We start from the raw sequence: 15118 nt of genomic DNA on the forward strand, positions 1-15118 counted from the left end.
AACATCAGACATTGACATTCAAGTTCCAAAACTCGAAAATTAACTCGAAACAGGTTTCAGTTCTCAAGAAAAATTGTTATTTTCGAGACACATAAAATTTCAAGATACATCGTTTCAAAACCGCGGTACAAAATGTTGACCTATTGAACTGAAATCTAAAACCTCTGCCATGCTTTTGGTCGCATGTATTTACATCGAACGGAAAATTTAGTTTTTACAATACTGAGCCATCGTAATTTACACTCATACTCGCCAATTTCAGGCTCGCGTAACACAAATTACATTTTTTCCTCGCAAATACAATTCAAATCAAAACTTCGAATTGTTACTCACTTGAACATCTGATCCAAAGTTGTGACACCATCGTAGAGAGAAGTCTTCAAAGAGCTGAGATGTTCTACACATCGATATGGTCCACCGGGACAATCTTTAACTGGTAAAGCTTGTACATTATGTTTGGGTCGATACTGCTTTCTACCGACAAAATAATACCACGGTAAAAAGCTCACAATACCCCACAACCAACCGGCAACGTTAAGGCCGAAGAGAAACACCTTCTCTACCAAAGAGGTTTCCATACTACTCATGTAGTGTCAACAGAGTGTGATCATTAATAAGAAGATGTACGTTGTAATCGTACAAAGTCCACGCGACTTTTGCAACCCGCCGTTAGCATGCGCGCGCATTTCACTAATCACTCCCCTTTTTTTACGCCGTCCAAATCCCAAACCAGACAGAATTTTCACAACTCAACACGCCTGCGGCAATGTTTCATCTATTTTTAGCCTTGTAATGTTCTGAAAAAAGGGGTTTGTAAGAGTTCAGTGGAAGCGAACACGTCAGTGAGTGAACGATTCCTCGATCTTTGATCAAGGTCGCTAAAGGACTGTGACGTCATAAATAAGTTTGTTCCGGCAGGATCCGGCTGTTATGGCTAACACTTCAAGAGCAGGGGGAGGGTAAACAATTTTGTCAGCGAGGGTGTTGCGACTGTAGTGGCTATTTTAATAAAATTTTGATATTTTTTAGGCAAGGATTTTTTTCTCTCCCTTACTATGTCTCTCCCCGTTTTGAAGATACACCCCACGTGCGTGCGAGAATCGTGAAACATGAACTGTATAATATGGGATAATCACTCTCCCACTAAATAAATTGGTATGCCATCGTATTTCCATTGTTTTATTTTTTTCGGTATGGAAGGGCGAACTTCCGTACCGAAAAAATATAAAAATGGAAATACAATGGCATAACAATTTATTAAGCGGAAGAGTGATTATCCCACATGATAAGTTCATTTAAATCATGCCCTAAATCTTGCAACATGACGAAATCAGACAATGAAGTCAATCCACAACTGAAAGCGAAGTCCATTCATCCGTTTGGAGAGGGGACGAATCAGAGCTTTCTCACATGATTTTGGGCCTGATGGAAGTCCAAGTCCAGCGCGTGTCCTTCATCCGCCATCTTGATCTTGTCACTTGGGGTTTTTAAACATTGATTACCGGGATGAACTGGATTCAATCTTTGACAGGTATTTTCTTACTAGTGCTAGACAAGTGCTCAGCTCGATTTCCATCCCTCTCTGGTGTCCGGTCTTTGCTCCTCTCCGGGTTCGGGGGCAGGGGTAGGGGAGGAGCGCGGGCTCATATTCCAGAACAGCGGCCGATTATCGAGCCTAGACAAGTGCTATGCTAGTAAGAAATTCAGCGTACGCACTTAAAACAATTTTACATGTAGTCGCCGATGAAGCATTCCAATTTTCGACTCCTTGCATAGACAAATCAACAAAAAGAACAGCATACGCCAGCAGCTAATCTCTCTGCGCGTCTCATAAGAGTTCTTTTAATAGTCACGCTTGAAATTTTTTCATCAGTACGAGAAATATGATGCGCTGAATAAGAAAACCCCTCCAAAGACTAACAAATGAATGATTAACAAGCAAATTATAGCGTTTCACAGATTTCACGACAAAAAAGAGAAAACCTTCCTTAAATTAAACTTCAGTAAATTCGGTATGTTGGAGAAAGTTTTGAAGAAATCACAGCCTAAGTAAGCGACACCTTGTGATAGAGTCTCTCTGTTGAGAATGATCCGTTGGCTTCTCCACTTAAGTCTGGAGACATGTGTGTGGACGGGGTCTAATTATAAACCAGAATCTAAAGGGAGAACCATTGGAACCAGGGTGGAGGGAAATCTTCGACAAACGGAAACAGTCACGCCTCAAGATGTCTCTCGGGAGGGTGCTGTCACGGTGGTTTAATCTTTTGTTTATTAGTATTGTTACCATTATTCTTATTATTTCCCCCATTTCAACAATCACAATCTTTGAATAATTACAACAAGATAGAGAAAATGGCGAAGGGCATAATATAGCAAGCTAATCAGGTATTCCCCTAGTCTCTAGTCTTGCACCCAGACCTCTCACGGCTAGGAGGTTGTAAGCTCTCCAACACTTGGGGCCCTACATTGAACGGCTACTTCCTGAAAATAGAAAGAATAGAAAAGATATTCGTCGATAAGTTAAAATTCTTAACTTTAATATTCAACAAACAAACGCATAGTGAAAATAATTTTGGAATGATTTTATATGTTAGAGGAGTTAAGAAAAAGAGAACGAAATTTAGAGGTAAGAGGCTAGAAGGAGGTCCGTACTATAAGTCAGAGACTGAGTTTTTTTCTACTCTGATTTATGGTGCGAACTGCGCGGGCCTCAATGCCGAGCGCAAAAAAAAAAAACAAGTTCCCTAATTTATAGTATGGACAGAGAGAATGAAGTCAGTAAGACATTTATTATAAAGAATGTGGATTTACCTTTGAGACAAATCGGCCATTTCTAATAGTGTTCTCTAAACTTTCCCGAACTGTTTCTTAGAAGTACACGTGATTAGTTATCTGTTCGAAGCTGATAAATGCAATGAATAACCGCAGGAAAGAATTTCGAAAAGCTCACGTTAATCTTCCATGCAGAGCAAAGTAGAGAACTGTGGGTCGGGTACGTACGTTTATATCTGTCGAGATTGTGGAATTGCACCGTCGGAGCAAGCAGAAATAAATAAATTAAAAGTTAAGATGACAAGTATTCGTTGAATTCACCGGAGCAAAGTCGATAAGTAATATAAAAGTTTGTTTAGGTTCTCTAAGCGGAGGGAAGATCGGCAATCAGAAAGCGCAATGCAATACATTGCATTGAAACGCATCTTAGTTCTATTTACTTACTTTAACTGATAAACATAATTAGTCAGAGCACCGCCAATACCATCTTTACAATTGCTATCTTCCGCTACTTCGTAGGTATTGTAAGCCTCCCCTAATGTTTTGTCCGTCCAGCACTCGCCATTGTTTTGCAACGCAAAGTATTCGATCATCTTGTCACGTGCGACGTATGCACATTGCAGGATTGTATACCCGGGATCGTCATCATTTCGTTGAGCCACGAAGGTCGCAAATTTATCTTTGAGAAGCCTCTTAGAGCCTTTGTTCTCCTTGAAACAGCCAATTGCATTAGGCGTTGGCTTTGACTCTGGAAAAAAAATGGGAAGTTGATAGTCTCTGTTGTGCCAGTTTTCATTCGTCATTAACTAAGGAGCATTTCAGCTTAACAAGTGTTCTAGAGGAAAGTGATTTTAGAGGGCAGGCCGCTATCATCCTAGCTGTAATTCACCACTTTTATAATTTTAATTTTTGCCATCTTAACAACATAATATATAGATTTAGCCAAGCCTAAAAGCGGAGCTTGCATTTTTTGCCAGGTCCTCTTTTATAATTATGGGGCTACGCTCTGTGAGCTCCGCTATTACAACTGGACCAGACTTGCGTCTCCTTCAACCTTTCCCGACGGTAACCCAGAGCCAATGTTATAGCCAAGTAATACCGAGGGTCAATGAAGAAACATATGTCACAAGCTAGCTACTCAGATTGTTGTGTTATTCATTCGCTTTCACTTTAAACTCACCAAATGTATACACTTGGATGGAAAATTTTATTCCTATACCATTCTTGCAATCTTTGGCAGCAGCGGCCCCTTTCGCGTAGTAATTGTTTTTAGCGGTGCTACTGGACAAGCACTTTCCCTTATCGCCCAGTGCGAAATGGCTGTAACCTTTATCAAATGCAAGCTCTGCACACTCCAGAATGTAACTATTGAAGTTTGCTGGATCATAGTCTTTGTTAGGATATGCAAGAACTTCTTTAAAACCAGTCTTCGGTATCTTGAAACAGCCAATATTATTGAAAGATGGTACTAGGATAAAAACAAAATGAACGTGAAGCGAAAAGGCTGTTCTTTTTTACACATGTTCACTAAAACAGATTTAAATTACTCAACAAGTCGCTAAATTGTATGTTATGTTTGAGAGACTTAGGACGAGGTGGCTAGCTTTATAGCTTTAAGACATTTTAATTTTCTCTCACTGATAACTTCTAAACTGTGCTCACCACTAACTAATTTAACTAGCTGCACATTTAACAGTTCCTTTTTTGCCTTTTAAGTCAAAGTATTCAATGTCAAAGTACGATTTTTCAGGACTGAGATGGAGTATTGGAAAAGTGATGGGGGGAGGGGTGGAGAATTGGGGATTTTGGAGATGCAGAAAAAATATGGCTTGTATTTCTAAGGAGGAAAACCGCTTTTTTTTTCTTTATGCACCTTTTTTGTTGTTTTTTTTCCCATTTTTCTAATAGTCTGTCCCTCGTATTTTCTCGGATCTTTCAGCGAACGCTCTCTAGACAGGTTGAGATCGTTGGAGAATTTTTACCTTACAGCAAAGATCTATGTAGCATGAACTGCCCTTTTTTCTACCATGTACAGAGAAAGACGTCAAATGGATAAATGCTTTATTACATACACTTTTCAAGTATTTTGTTTCACCATTCGATCACCAACCTTGACAATTGACTCCACTAAAGTCGCCTGTGCAATCACAGTGGTATTCTGTGATGTCTTCTTCATCGTTACGGCAAGCTGCTCCATTTACACATGGATCGCTATCACACGGATAGGACTGAACTGAAATCATCAAAACATAGCAACATGTTGGAATCTCTCGTAGCTTAAACCCCTTGAATAATGCTCGGTGAACCGATCACAATGAAAAGTCTCTTCTTTGATCGACACTAACCTTCACAATTCTTCCCACTGAACATTTGCTGACATTCACACGAGTACTGCATAGGATCATCTTTTTCCACCACACAAAATCCATTGTTCTGACAAGGATCATCATCACAACCAGTTGGATATGAATACGAGGCTTGAATACGATACACAAAGTTTGCCATCTCTTTGCCAACTCCACCTGCACAATTGTCGGACTTTCCGTACTTATTGTACGTGTCAGCAATGTCTTTACTGGTCCAACATTCGATCTGATTTCGTACAGCGAAATACTCGTGGCCCTTATCTCGAGCTACAGTAGAACAGTACACAATAGCAGCTTTGGGGTCTGAGTTACTTGAAAAGCTGGCATAGTTATCTGTCAGTAACTTCTCTGACTTCTCTTTTTCCACAAAACAGCCTTGTGGAATAGATTTGGGTGAAGATGCTAGAGAAAGATTAAATGAAGAATTTGAATCAAATTTCATGCGATGGTGCAGGGAAAAGGTTATTAGAACATCAAAAGCAATTATCATCTCTATATATGTTTTCACAGCTAAAAATAAAAGACAGGCGGATATACAGACCGTCAGACAGAAGATCAAAATTAACGAATAAAAGATAGTCAAATCAAAAGAAAATTAAAAAAGACAGGTACTGATGAGGTTTCATCCACCTAAGTATTTAGTACAAGCGCCAGAACCAAATAAGCCTTTGCTTGAACGATAAGACTCAAGGAAAGCTTTCTGTCTCGTTTTCCAAACTTACATGTAATGAAAACTGATTCGTGGGTGTTTGGCTGCAAGAACCGAAGAACCGTCCATAAACTAGACTCATGTAAAACAAGAAGGAAACAGCGTAGCTGCAAAGTATTTTCAAAGGCACCTTTGATTACAGTCCACATTCGATTTCAACTCACCAAATGTATAAACATCAACTGTAGATTTACTCCCTATGCCGTCTTTACAATCCTTGGGACTAGTGCCTCCTTTCAAGTGGTATTCTTTGTTAGCAGTTGCACTGGATAAACAGCTTCCTTTGTCACCCAAGGCAAAGTATTTGTAACCTTTCTGGAATGCCAACTCGCTACATTCCTTGACATAAGCTTTTGATTTCGCTTTTGCTGGATCAAAGTCCTTGAAATGACTCGCAAGTACTTCCTTCAAACCAGAATTTGGTTTCTTAAAACAACCAATTTCAATGAATGATGACACTAGAATTCAAAAGGAAAGTGCACGTATTAACATTGACATGGCGGCTATGCTCATCTCCTCTGGTCAAATGGCGCGACTGTTTAATCACAATGAGCTTAACATTATACAGTTCGTTATCATCCACAAAAGAAAATTTACTCTCCATAAATAACACTCTGGTACTGATTTTAGTTTTAATTGCGTTATCTCCGTGGCAGTTTCCGACTGTAAGAAGGAAACTTAGTTTCGCTTACATTCACTGAGGAAACAACTCCAGTGTATTCAAAATGGAAGGTTTTACCGGAAACAGAAGTTAATTCATTTCGCCGGCAAGATTAAAGGACTGAGTTCCGAGGTACTCGTATAATACCAGATCCTTGTTATGGGTTCAAAGTGCCTTCGATCAGTAGAAGACGCTGTTATAAAAGGACTTTTCTTGTCCAATAGAGCTTACCTTGACAATTGACACCACTGAAGTCGCCCGCGCAATCACAGTGGTATTTTGTGATGTCTTTCTCATCGTTACGACAAGTGGCTCCGTTCTTACAAGGGTTGATATCACATGGAAGAGATTGTACTTCAAAAAAAAAAAAAAGAAAAGACAAAAATTATGAACTGAAAATGTTTTTTTCCAAGCTCTTTGTGTCGAAAAAGCTACAAAGCCTAAAATTATGTTGAGAGTAACCTTCACAATTCTTCCCACTGAACATTTGCTGACATTCACACGAGTACTGTTTAGGATCATCCTCGTCCACCACACAAAACCCAGTGTTCTGACAAGGATCATCATCACAACCAGTTGGATATGAATACGAGGCTTGAATACGATACACAAAGTTTGCCATCTCTTTGCCAACTCCACCTGCACAATTGTTGGACCTTCCGTACTTATTATATATGTTAGCGATGTCTTTACTAGTCCAACATTGTACTTGATCCCACACAGCGAAATACTGATAACCCATGTCTCGAGCTAGAGTAGAGCAGTAAACAACAGTGGCCTTTGGATCCGAGTTACTAGGGAAGCTGGCAAAATTATCAGTAAGCAACTTCTCTGTCTTCTCTTTTTCCACAAAACAGCCTTGTGGAACAGATTTAGGGGCCTGATCTGGTTAAAGAGAAAATAGTTTTGACGATTAGAATCAGGTTTGTGTTATCGAAAGGGACATATTTGAAGGTAGAGTAGTCTTCTTGGCAACGTAACCTCAGTTTGCAAATAATATTTTGTACAAGTATTTCGGTCTCTCGAAATACTAAAGAGGTTCTTTGAAAAAAAAAATAGAATTTTTATTTGAATAAAAAAGATTGAAATTACATGATTTTGTCTTTCAAAACTCCTTCATATTTTATTTACGTTTTCAAAGGTGATATTTTGTGTACCAGTCATCAATGGACTGATTGTTGAGAACGTAGAAAGGGTGGGAAGAGCCTCCACAGTCGTTATCATTCTTGCACTGTAGCTGTAGTTTGTGTTTGCGTCCTACTCACCAAAGGTATACACGTCGACTGCCATTTTACTCCCTATGCCATCCTTACAGCTACTAGGACTGGTTCCTCCTTTTTCAAAGTATTCTTTATCGGCGGTTTTACTCGAAAGGCAGTTTCCTTGATTGCCCAATGCAAAATGGCTGTAACCTTTGTCGAATGCCAGCTCGGCGCATTCATATATGTAAGTTTTTACTTTCTTTGAATCAAATCCCTTCGGAGATGTAAGTACCTCCTTAAGACCGGACTTTGGTGCTTTGAAACAGCCAATTTCAGCAAAAGAAGGAACTAGAATTACAAAAACCAACAATCTATCAATATGGGAATACGTATATGCAAATTAATGTTGAAGCAAAAAGAATAAAGACAGCGGGAACTGACTTTTCTATCTTTCAAGATCTATAATTGCAGTCCATCTCACACAAGAATGTGGACGTCATATCTACTTACATAGATACTAACATGCAAACACTTTATTGAGCATCCTTGATGAGGTTTTTTTTCGATGATACGACCAAAATTATTCATTTACGTTCAGAAAGCGTCATGGAATACCTCTGCAATTAATTGCTAGTTATTCGAATCACTTGTCCTATTACCTTGACAATTGACTCCACTAAAGTCGTCCGTACAATCGCAGTGGTATTTTGTGATATCTTTTTCGTCGTTGCGGCAAGCTGCCCCGTTCTTACAAGGTTGGCTATCACATGCATAAGACCGCACTAGGAAATAATTTAAAATGAGTAAAGATGAAAACTTTCCAAGAGAAGTTTGTATATAAACATAGTTAATAACTGATAGCAGATCAACCATATCTCGTTTAAATCACACCAACCTTCGCAGTTCTTTCCACTGAACATTTCCTTACATTCACACGAGTACTGCATATGATCATTGTTGTCCACCACACAAAACCCATCGTTTTGACAAGGATCATCATCACAACCAGTTGGATATGAATACGAGGCTTGAATACGATACACAAAGTTTGCCATCTCTTTGCCAACTCCACCTGCACAATTGTCGGACTTTCCGTACTTGCTGTATGTATTAGCGATGTCTTTACTGGTCCAGCATTGTACCTCGTTTTGTACAGCGAAGTACTCGTAGCCCATGTCTCGAGCCAGAGTAGAACAGTACAAAATAGTGGCTTTGGGGTCAGAGTTACTTGAGAAGCTGGCGTAATTGTCAGTCAGTAACTTCTCTGATTTCCCTTTTTCCATGAAGCATCCCTCAGGGACAGATTTCGGTAAAGGTTCTGAGAATGAAATTGATACAATTGTTAATTGGAATCATATTCCTTTTTCAGAGTAGACGTTAAAAATTTGTCGAACATGTGCAAATCCTTTCGTTGTGAAGCGACACGGGATGGCTAACGAATATCACTTTTACTTCCAATGATTACCGCAGAACACATCCACCGCGATAGGTTTGAGCGTCCATTATTTCGATTCCGTCGTAGTCTTCTCTATTCTTAACCTCTGTACATAATTTTAGTCCATTCTAGCCCTTCCAGTTTGTCAGTACCTCCAACAATTTGGGAAAGATTTCAGCTTTTTTTCAAAAAGCAGGTTTTAGTCAAATAAACCGACTCAAACTGTTTGAGTTGTATCGAATGTCTATTAAAGTTAGAATCTTCGAATCTCTTCGAATTTTACTCACCAAAAGTATATACATGGACTGAAGATTTACTTCCAATATCATCCTTACAGTCACTGGCTTTGGTTCCCCCTTTCTGGAAGTATTCGTTCTGAGCAGTTCCACTCGACAAACAAATTGCACGATCTCCGAGGGCAAAGTGACTGTAACCTTTGTCAAATGCAAGTTCGCCACACTCATAAATATACGATTTAATTTTTTCTGGATCGAAGTCTTGGTTGTGATTTGCCAGTATGCTTTTTAAACCAGTTTTCGGCGTCATGAAACAACCAATCTCAGAGAAAGGAGAAGCTACGAAAATAATTAAATGCACGAGCGAATAAATGAATTTAAAATAAAGGAAAACATAGATCGATAAATTAAACGACAAGAAGATACCAATCTCTACTATATAAAATCGTCACACTGGTAAAAAGTTATAAAAACATCACGATAGCTTAGCGAAACAGTGTTTACATTGAATGATGTATTCTGTGAATGAAACAGGCAGACTCGGAGAAAAAGAATTCCGAGTGCTCGTACCGAAGACCTTCCGATAAGCACTTCGGATGCTCTTTCACTGAGCTATCGGAGAGTGTGGCAGACTAGGCCGTTTAACGAGGTCCAGAGTGACAAACCTCCTGTATACTGCTGGGATAGGAATGTTGAATGTGATGCGTTCGCGCAATAATGCAAATGAAGATGGTAAATATTAAGCCTGGTGATGTAAACCAAAGATGTTGTATTCAGCGAATGACACAGACATACTCGAAGAAAAGAACTACGAGTGCTCCAAATAAGATTGTTTACATTCTGCCACACCGTCGCCTGGAAATCTTCTAAGATCTTACGCGCATATGTAGATTAGCGGTCCCGAAGCCCTCTAGAAGCATGTGAGATAAAGATTTGCAGGAATCCGCTCAATCGAGAGGATGGCTTAGATTTGCCACACGAGTATATGACTTTGGCACTAGAGGAAAAGACTTAATTATTAACAACTGTTCAAATTTTACATTTCTCTCTATATTTTGTGCTTTTTAAATTCCTCTTTTTCACTTTCCCCTGATGAGGGCTGGAGTTTCTTAGCCGAAGCGTTGGGATTCTAAAATCATTTTTTAAATACTTTTAGAAATTTTTACTCGTGTAACGATTTAATATAGTTATGAAGCCACATGATCATAACTCTATTTTTAATATCAATTTTTTTTCATTTATTTTTATCTTCATTATTTTCCTATACTAAAATGAAAGGTATGATGATCATTCTGAAACCAGCTCTGACTCAAACAATCTCTACTCTGTAACCTATGACATAATTTTCTTCCACCCGGGGTGTCAGGTTTTTTGTTTTCTCCGACGACGCTAGAAAGGGTTGTGAAATATGTGTCCACTTTTTCCCTAGCCTTTAAGCAGGTCCTCACTAATTACTACCGCTTCGGCAAGAGGGTTTCTTCGCCCAGGAAGACATGAACCTGCAACTCGAGCCGCTGAGAATCTCAAGAGGTCAGACAATGATAACTTGTGTCGGCACCCCTGCAAGCCTCTCTCTGATTAGTCTCGAATGTTGCGGCGGGCGGAGAAACGCGCGTTCTTCGAGGCTGATGAGAGCTTTCTCGCATGTTTATTTTTCCCTAACCGAGAATGACGCCGACGATTGAGGTTACAGGACTATCAATTAACAGAATCGTACAAGTAAACGTAATTTTAGTGACGAATGCCAACTTTACAACCTTTTTTTCACGAAACGTCTAAGAGTTGAGATTATAACTTCGCGAGAACTAACTGCTCACCCTTCCAAATCTCTAAAATGGATGGAACGGCTTAAATACGCAAAAAACCGCTCAGCGTGTTACGTACGCTAAGACGTGGACATTTTTATTACCTTGACATTTTTTCCCAAAGAAACCAGACAGGCAGTCACAGTGGTATTCGGATATGTCTGTCTCATCATTCCTACAGGCTGCTCCATTTAGGCAGGGCTTGGAGTCACATGGAAATATTTGAACTGAAAGGAAAATGTGCTGTTATAGTTATACTGAGGTTTCTGTTAGTATAAAGGAAGTAAGTTTGTTAATAAATTGTGGTGCTGCGGGTAGGGTGTATGACAAAATAACTTGGTTTCATCAACTGACTTGATAATGACCGCAAAGAGTTTCGGAGGCTGACGTTTCGAGCGTTAGCCTTACGGCAGAGCGAATTGCGAATGCTCGAGCCGTCAGCTTAAGAAAGTAGCAAATTTGCCTTGCCAACCAAGTTGATAAAACCAAATTATATTTGTTGATATACAATAATTCTGGCCGGTAAAAATTTGCAAAGTGCCTTGATCTCTCAGTTAACGTTTATTTATTTCAAAATCTCTCGGTAACTATCAACGCCCTAATCATGCGCCAGCTACGAAGGAATAGAGGATTGATGACGACTAATAGAGCAAGAATGACCTTGAATATAACGGAACGGAAAAACACACGCTCTCCTAAACACGAGGGGGGGGGGGGGGGGGGAAGAGAGAAAGACAAAAAGGGTCCTAAGGCGCAGTTACTCATCAAAGTACCACTGGGTAGTCCTGACACTGGATCATTTTCTTCCTTGAAAAAGGGGAAGTTACTTTTTTTTGTTGTTTCCTTGATGTTGCTAACTTTTAAAGTACATCTGACTACAATACACCAGAACTACATTCGGTTACAATCTTTCTCTTTACAGTTTGATGTCATATTCTTTCTTGGGGTCAATCCCTTGGAGGAGGGAGACAGAGACTAAATGAAACTAAGACAGTTTAAACAAGCCTTCCCACTTACCTTCGCAGTTGGTACCCTTGAACCAATCCCCACACTGACATTCATATACATCAGGTGTCTTCGGATCATTATTACAGTATCCACCATTTTGACACGGGTCACTGTCACAGGAGGTCAGTTGCACTGTTGAATCAAGCATATGACATCAGGGGAACTAAGTACTCCATAGGTTCAACCTATATGCGGATAGATGCCCTGAGGGCAAAATCTGAGCGATAATGACTACTGTAAGCGCGTGAGTCTAGCTATGGCTTGGAATTAGATGGTGACCACATTCCCGGGTTTGACATATATAATTAAAGGGGTAAGTTGCTTAAGAAACTGGGATTCTTCGTTGGTGGGGAGTAAAACAAGATAATTTGGGGCTGAGGCTCTAAACGACAGCTTTACAACCTTTTTAATTCACTTCAAGTTTTTATCAAGTTATTTGATAAAACCAAATAAATTGATTGATTGCATGAGCAGACGTGATTCCTAAATGATGTTTCTGAGAAAGAGAGAGCTACACAGTTCTAGCTTAACTTTCCTTGATAAATGTGTAACCATTTCACTCCCAAGACAGGAAAGGAAATTCCCCCATGTAATTACCATGGAATAACGTTATCTCCTGGTTCATACCTTCTTTTGATTGGCACCTAAGGATATTGTAGACTGAATCTTATATAGGTAGGTATCAGACGTTTTCTATTTTTCCCTTGGGTTCTATCACCTACGTAAAGAGAACTGGATGGCCAGCATAGCTATATCCTAACTTTACACGTGACACGCGTTCCTTTTATCAATGCTAGGACATGCGAGCGCCTTGTGTGGCGAACGTAAAAATAAGTAGAGCGCATAGCACGCAAGGTGGTTAATGAGGACATTACCCAATTAAAATGCTTGACGAATAAAAAATATCCGCAAACCTTCACAATTTTGGCCAGTAAACCAGGTTGGGCATTGACAATGATGTAATGAGATGTCATCCGGGTCATTGGTGCAGGTAGCTCCATTTTTGCACGGCTTTAAGTCGCAAGGATATATTTGCTCTAAAAAAGGAAACGAGTGGAAGTATAATCAATAGTCGTTTACAGTATACCTGTAAACAGTATACAGTATATACCTACAGTATACCTAATCGGTTATACCTAATCATTTTTTTCTCTTTAATTATATTCTGGACGTTGGAAAAATCCCTAAACAGTGGAAAAAGGGTGAAATAACTCCAGTGTATGAGAAAGACTGCAGCCTGTCCAAGGATAATTACAGACCTCTCACCATTCTTCCATCTTTGTCAAAAGTCTTTGAAACGCTCGTTCATTCAAGAGTCAGTCCCCGGTTCAGAAATATTCTCCACAAGTTCGTGTTCGCTTATAGAAAGCATAACGGTTGAATTTAGTATTTATTTAGATATAAGATATGCTTATTAAGATTTTATTGCTATAATTTTGAATTATAGAATATTCCATATCTAGTTTTTTTTTTTTAACTCTTAACTTTATTGTGTTTGTGGAATACCTGTAAATTAGCTGGCGTGCTTTCACAGACCCCGATTTCGGTTCCGTCTGTGAAAGCACACCATTATTGTAGCTAAGTGTATTTTCACAATAAACTCTTATTGTATTGTATTATTGTATCGTATTCTATTTTCTTTTGAATCGACCGGTCACTCGGATCATGATTTGAGAAAAATAAGAGTATTTAATTGGTTCTTGCATCGTGGTCTATTGGTTCATAGACCTCAACCATGGATACCTTGTTTCTATTGGAGGAAAATATCTTTTCCGTCTAGAACTGCGCTTGTTCAATTTTATTTCAACCTATGTGATTTCAGGGACTAATTCGACAATTTTTCTTCTTTGTCTGACAACAACAGTCAACGGCGCTACGCCACTTGACAAGTTGCTGATAGAAAATTGTTTTTGGTTGGCAGAGTACCTATTTGTTTCTTACCTATGGCATGCAATTGTCTCAAGATCCATTACGAAACTTACTTTCACAGTTTGTTCCTTCAAACCAGTCATCGCAGAAGCATTGGTACCAGGCTGGGTCTGTTTTCTTACTCAGACAATATCCTCTGTTGTTGCACGGTTCCTCATCGCATTTGTTGGTAGTTACTGTGGATTAAAAGGAATGGTAACTGTTAGTTGCCCAAAAGCGAGAAAATTTCTTGAATAGCAAATCTTTAATCCGACATATCAAGGTGAATATATAATATATAGGTTGCATGATTGCGAAATCATATCTACACCAGAAAATTGGGTCCCAATTTTTTCTTAATCTCCCTTTCGAAATTTCCCCCAAAGAGACATATTAAGGAAATGCTAGTCAAGTAAGCTGTCAAGGTAAACCTGCCCATGGGAATGTCACTGAACTCACCTTCACAAAACTTCCCAGTGAACCACGGTGGACATTTACATGTGAAGTTTGAGGGATCACTAAGACCGTCTATGCAAGTAGCATGGCTGCGGCATGGATGGCTATTACATGGAAAGATTTTTTCTGAAAGGAAGAAACCATTATTGATGAAACTATCATAAACCATTCACATGGACATATTTATCAAGATAAGTTACTCATTTTTTCCATGAGGCTGTCATGAATGTAAAATTTTTAGAGCCTTTCTGCTACCAAAATTGTCCATTTCACTTTCTGAGAGGCCTAACTCGATTTTTCGTTTCAAGTCGCGCAACATCATCTTTTCTCAGGTCGTTTTAAGTTGTCATCTTTCCTGTAGAGACGTCATATCCTTCTCCTTACGTCTATTCTTATAATTTTGGGTCATTTCCAAGAAGTCTCGTCATTTCAAAGTTCAATAAGACGTTTAGTCAACTTACTAAACATTAATAAAAAACTTCCTTGTAAAGTAAAGCTATTTTAATACTTAAGATAGCTTTACAAAAATAGCTGTGGCGAGCATAAACCAAACAATTTTT

General features: G+C 39.1%; 2 protein-coding genes across 3 annotated transcripts in view; both read right to left on the reverse strand.

The window, feature by feature from the left end:
* The window catches only part of LOC113668766 (long-chain-fatty-acid--CoA ligase 4), an 11761-nt gene extending 10881 nt beyond the window's left edge, over window positions 1–880 (reverse strand). Inside the window, exon 1 of the mRNA XM_027184714.2 lies at window positions 334–880. Coding sequence (XP_027040515.2) covers window positions 334–587 — 254 coding nt within the window. The 5' untranslated portion in view covers window positions 588–880. The remainder of the gene's footprint in view (window positions 1–333) is intronic.
* A 1371-nt stretch (window positions 881–2251) lies between these two features.
* LOC113668795 (uncharacterized) overlaps window positions 2252–15118 on the reverse strand; it is a 31804-nt gene continuing 18937 nt past the window's right edge. The window contains exons 29-45 of one of the 2 annotated variants that reach the window (XM_089209339.1): window positions 14562–14684; window positions 14177–14299; window positions 13109–13231; window positions 12204–12326; window positions 11291–11413; window positions 9433–9720; window positions 8606–9028; window positions 8370–8492; window positions 7774–8058; window positions 6971–7393; window positions 6740–6862; window positions 6012–6305; window positions 5118–5540; window positions 4883–5005; window positions 3953–4240; window positions 3217–3520; window positions 2252–2481 (exon numbers count right to left, since the gene is read on the reverse strand). In XM_089209339.1, coding sequence (XP_089065465.1) covers window positions 2475–2481; window positions 3217–3520; window positions 3953–4240; window positions 4883–5005; window positions 5118–5540; window positions 6012–6305; window positions 6740–6862; window positions 6971–7393; window positions 7774–8058; window positions 8370–8492; window positions 8606–9028; window positions 9433–9720; window positions 11291–11413; window positions 12204–12326; window positions 13109–13231; window positions 14177–14299; window positions 14562–14684 — 3719 coding nt within the window. In that variant the 3' untranslated portion in view covers window positions 2252–2474. Of the gene's footprint in view, window positions 2482–3216; window positions 3521–3952; window positions 4241–4882; window positions 5006–5117; window positions 5541–6011; window positions 6306–6739; window positions 6863–6970; window positions 7394–7773; window positions 8059–8369; window positions 8493–8605; window positions 9029–9432; window positions 9721–11290; window positions 11414–12203; window positions 12327–13108; window positions 13232–14176; window positions 14300–14561; window positions 14685–15118 lie in introns of those variants that run through there. The other variant, XM_089209340.1, reaches the window with a different exon arrangement.

Source organism: Pocillopora damicornis, chromosome 6, assembly GCF_964200805.1.
Source record: "Pocillopora damicornis chromosome 6, jaPocDami1.2, whole genome shotgun sequence".
Classification (NCBI taxonomy): Eukaryota; Metazoa; Cnidaria; class Anthozoa; order Scleractinia; family Pocilloporidae; genus Pocillopora; species Pocillopora damicornis.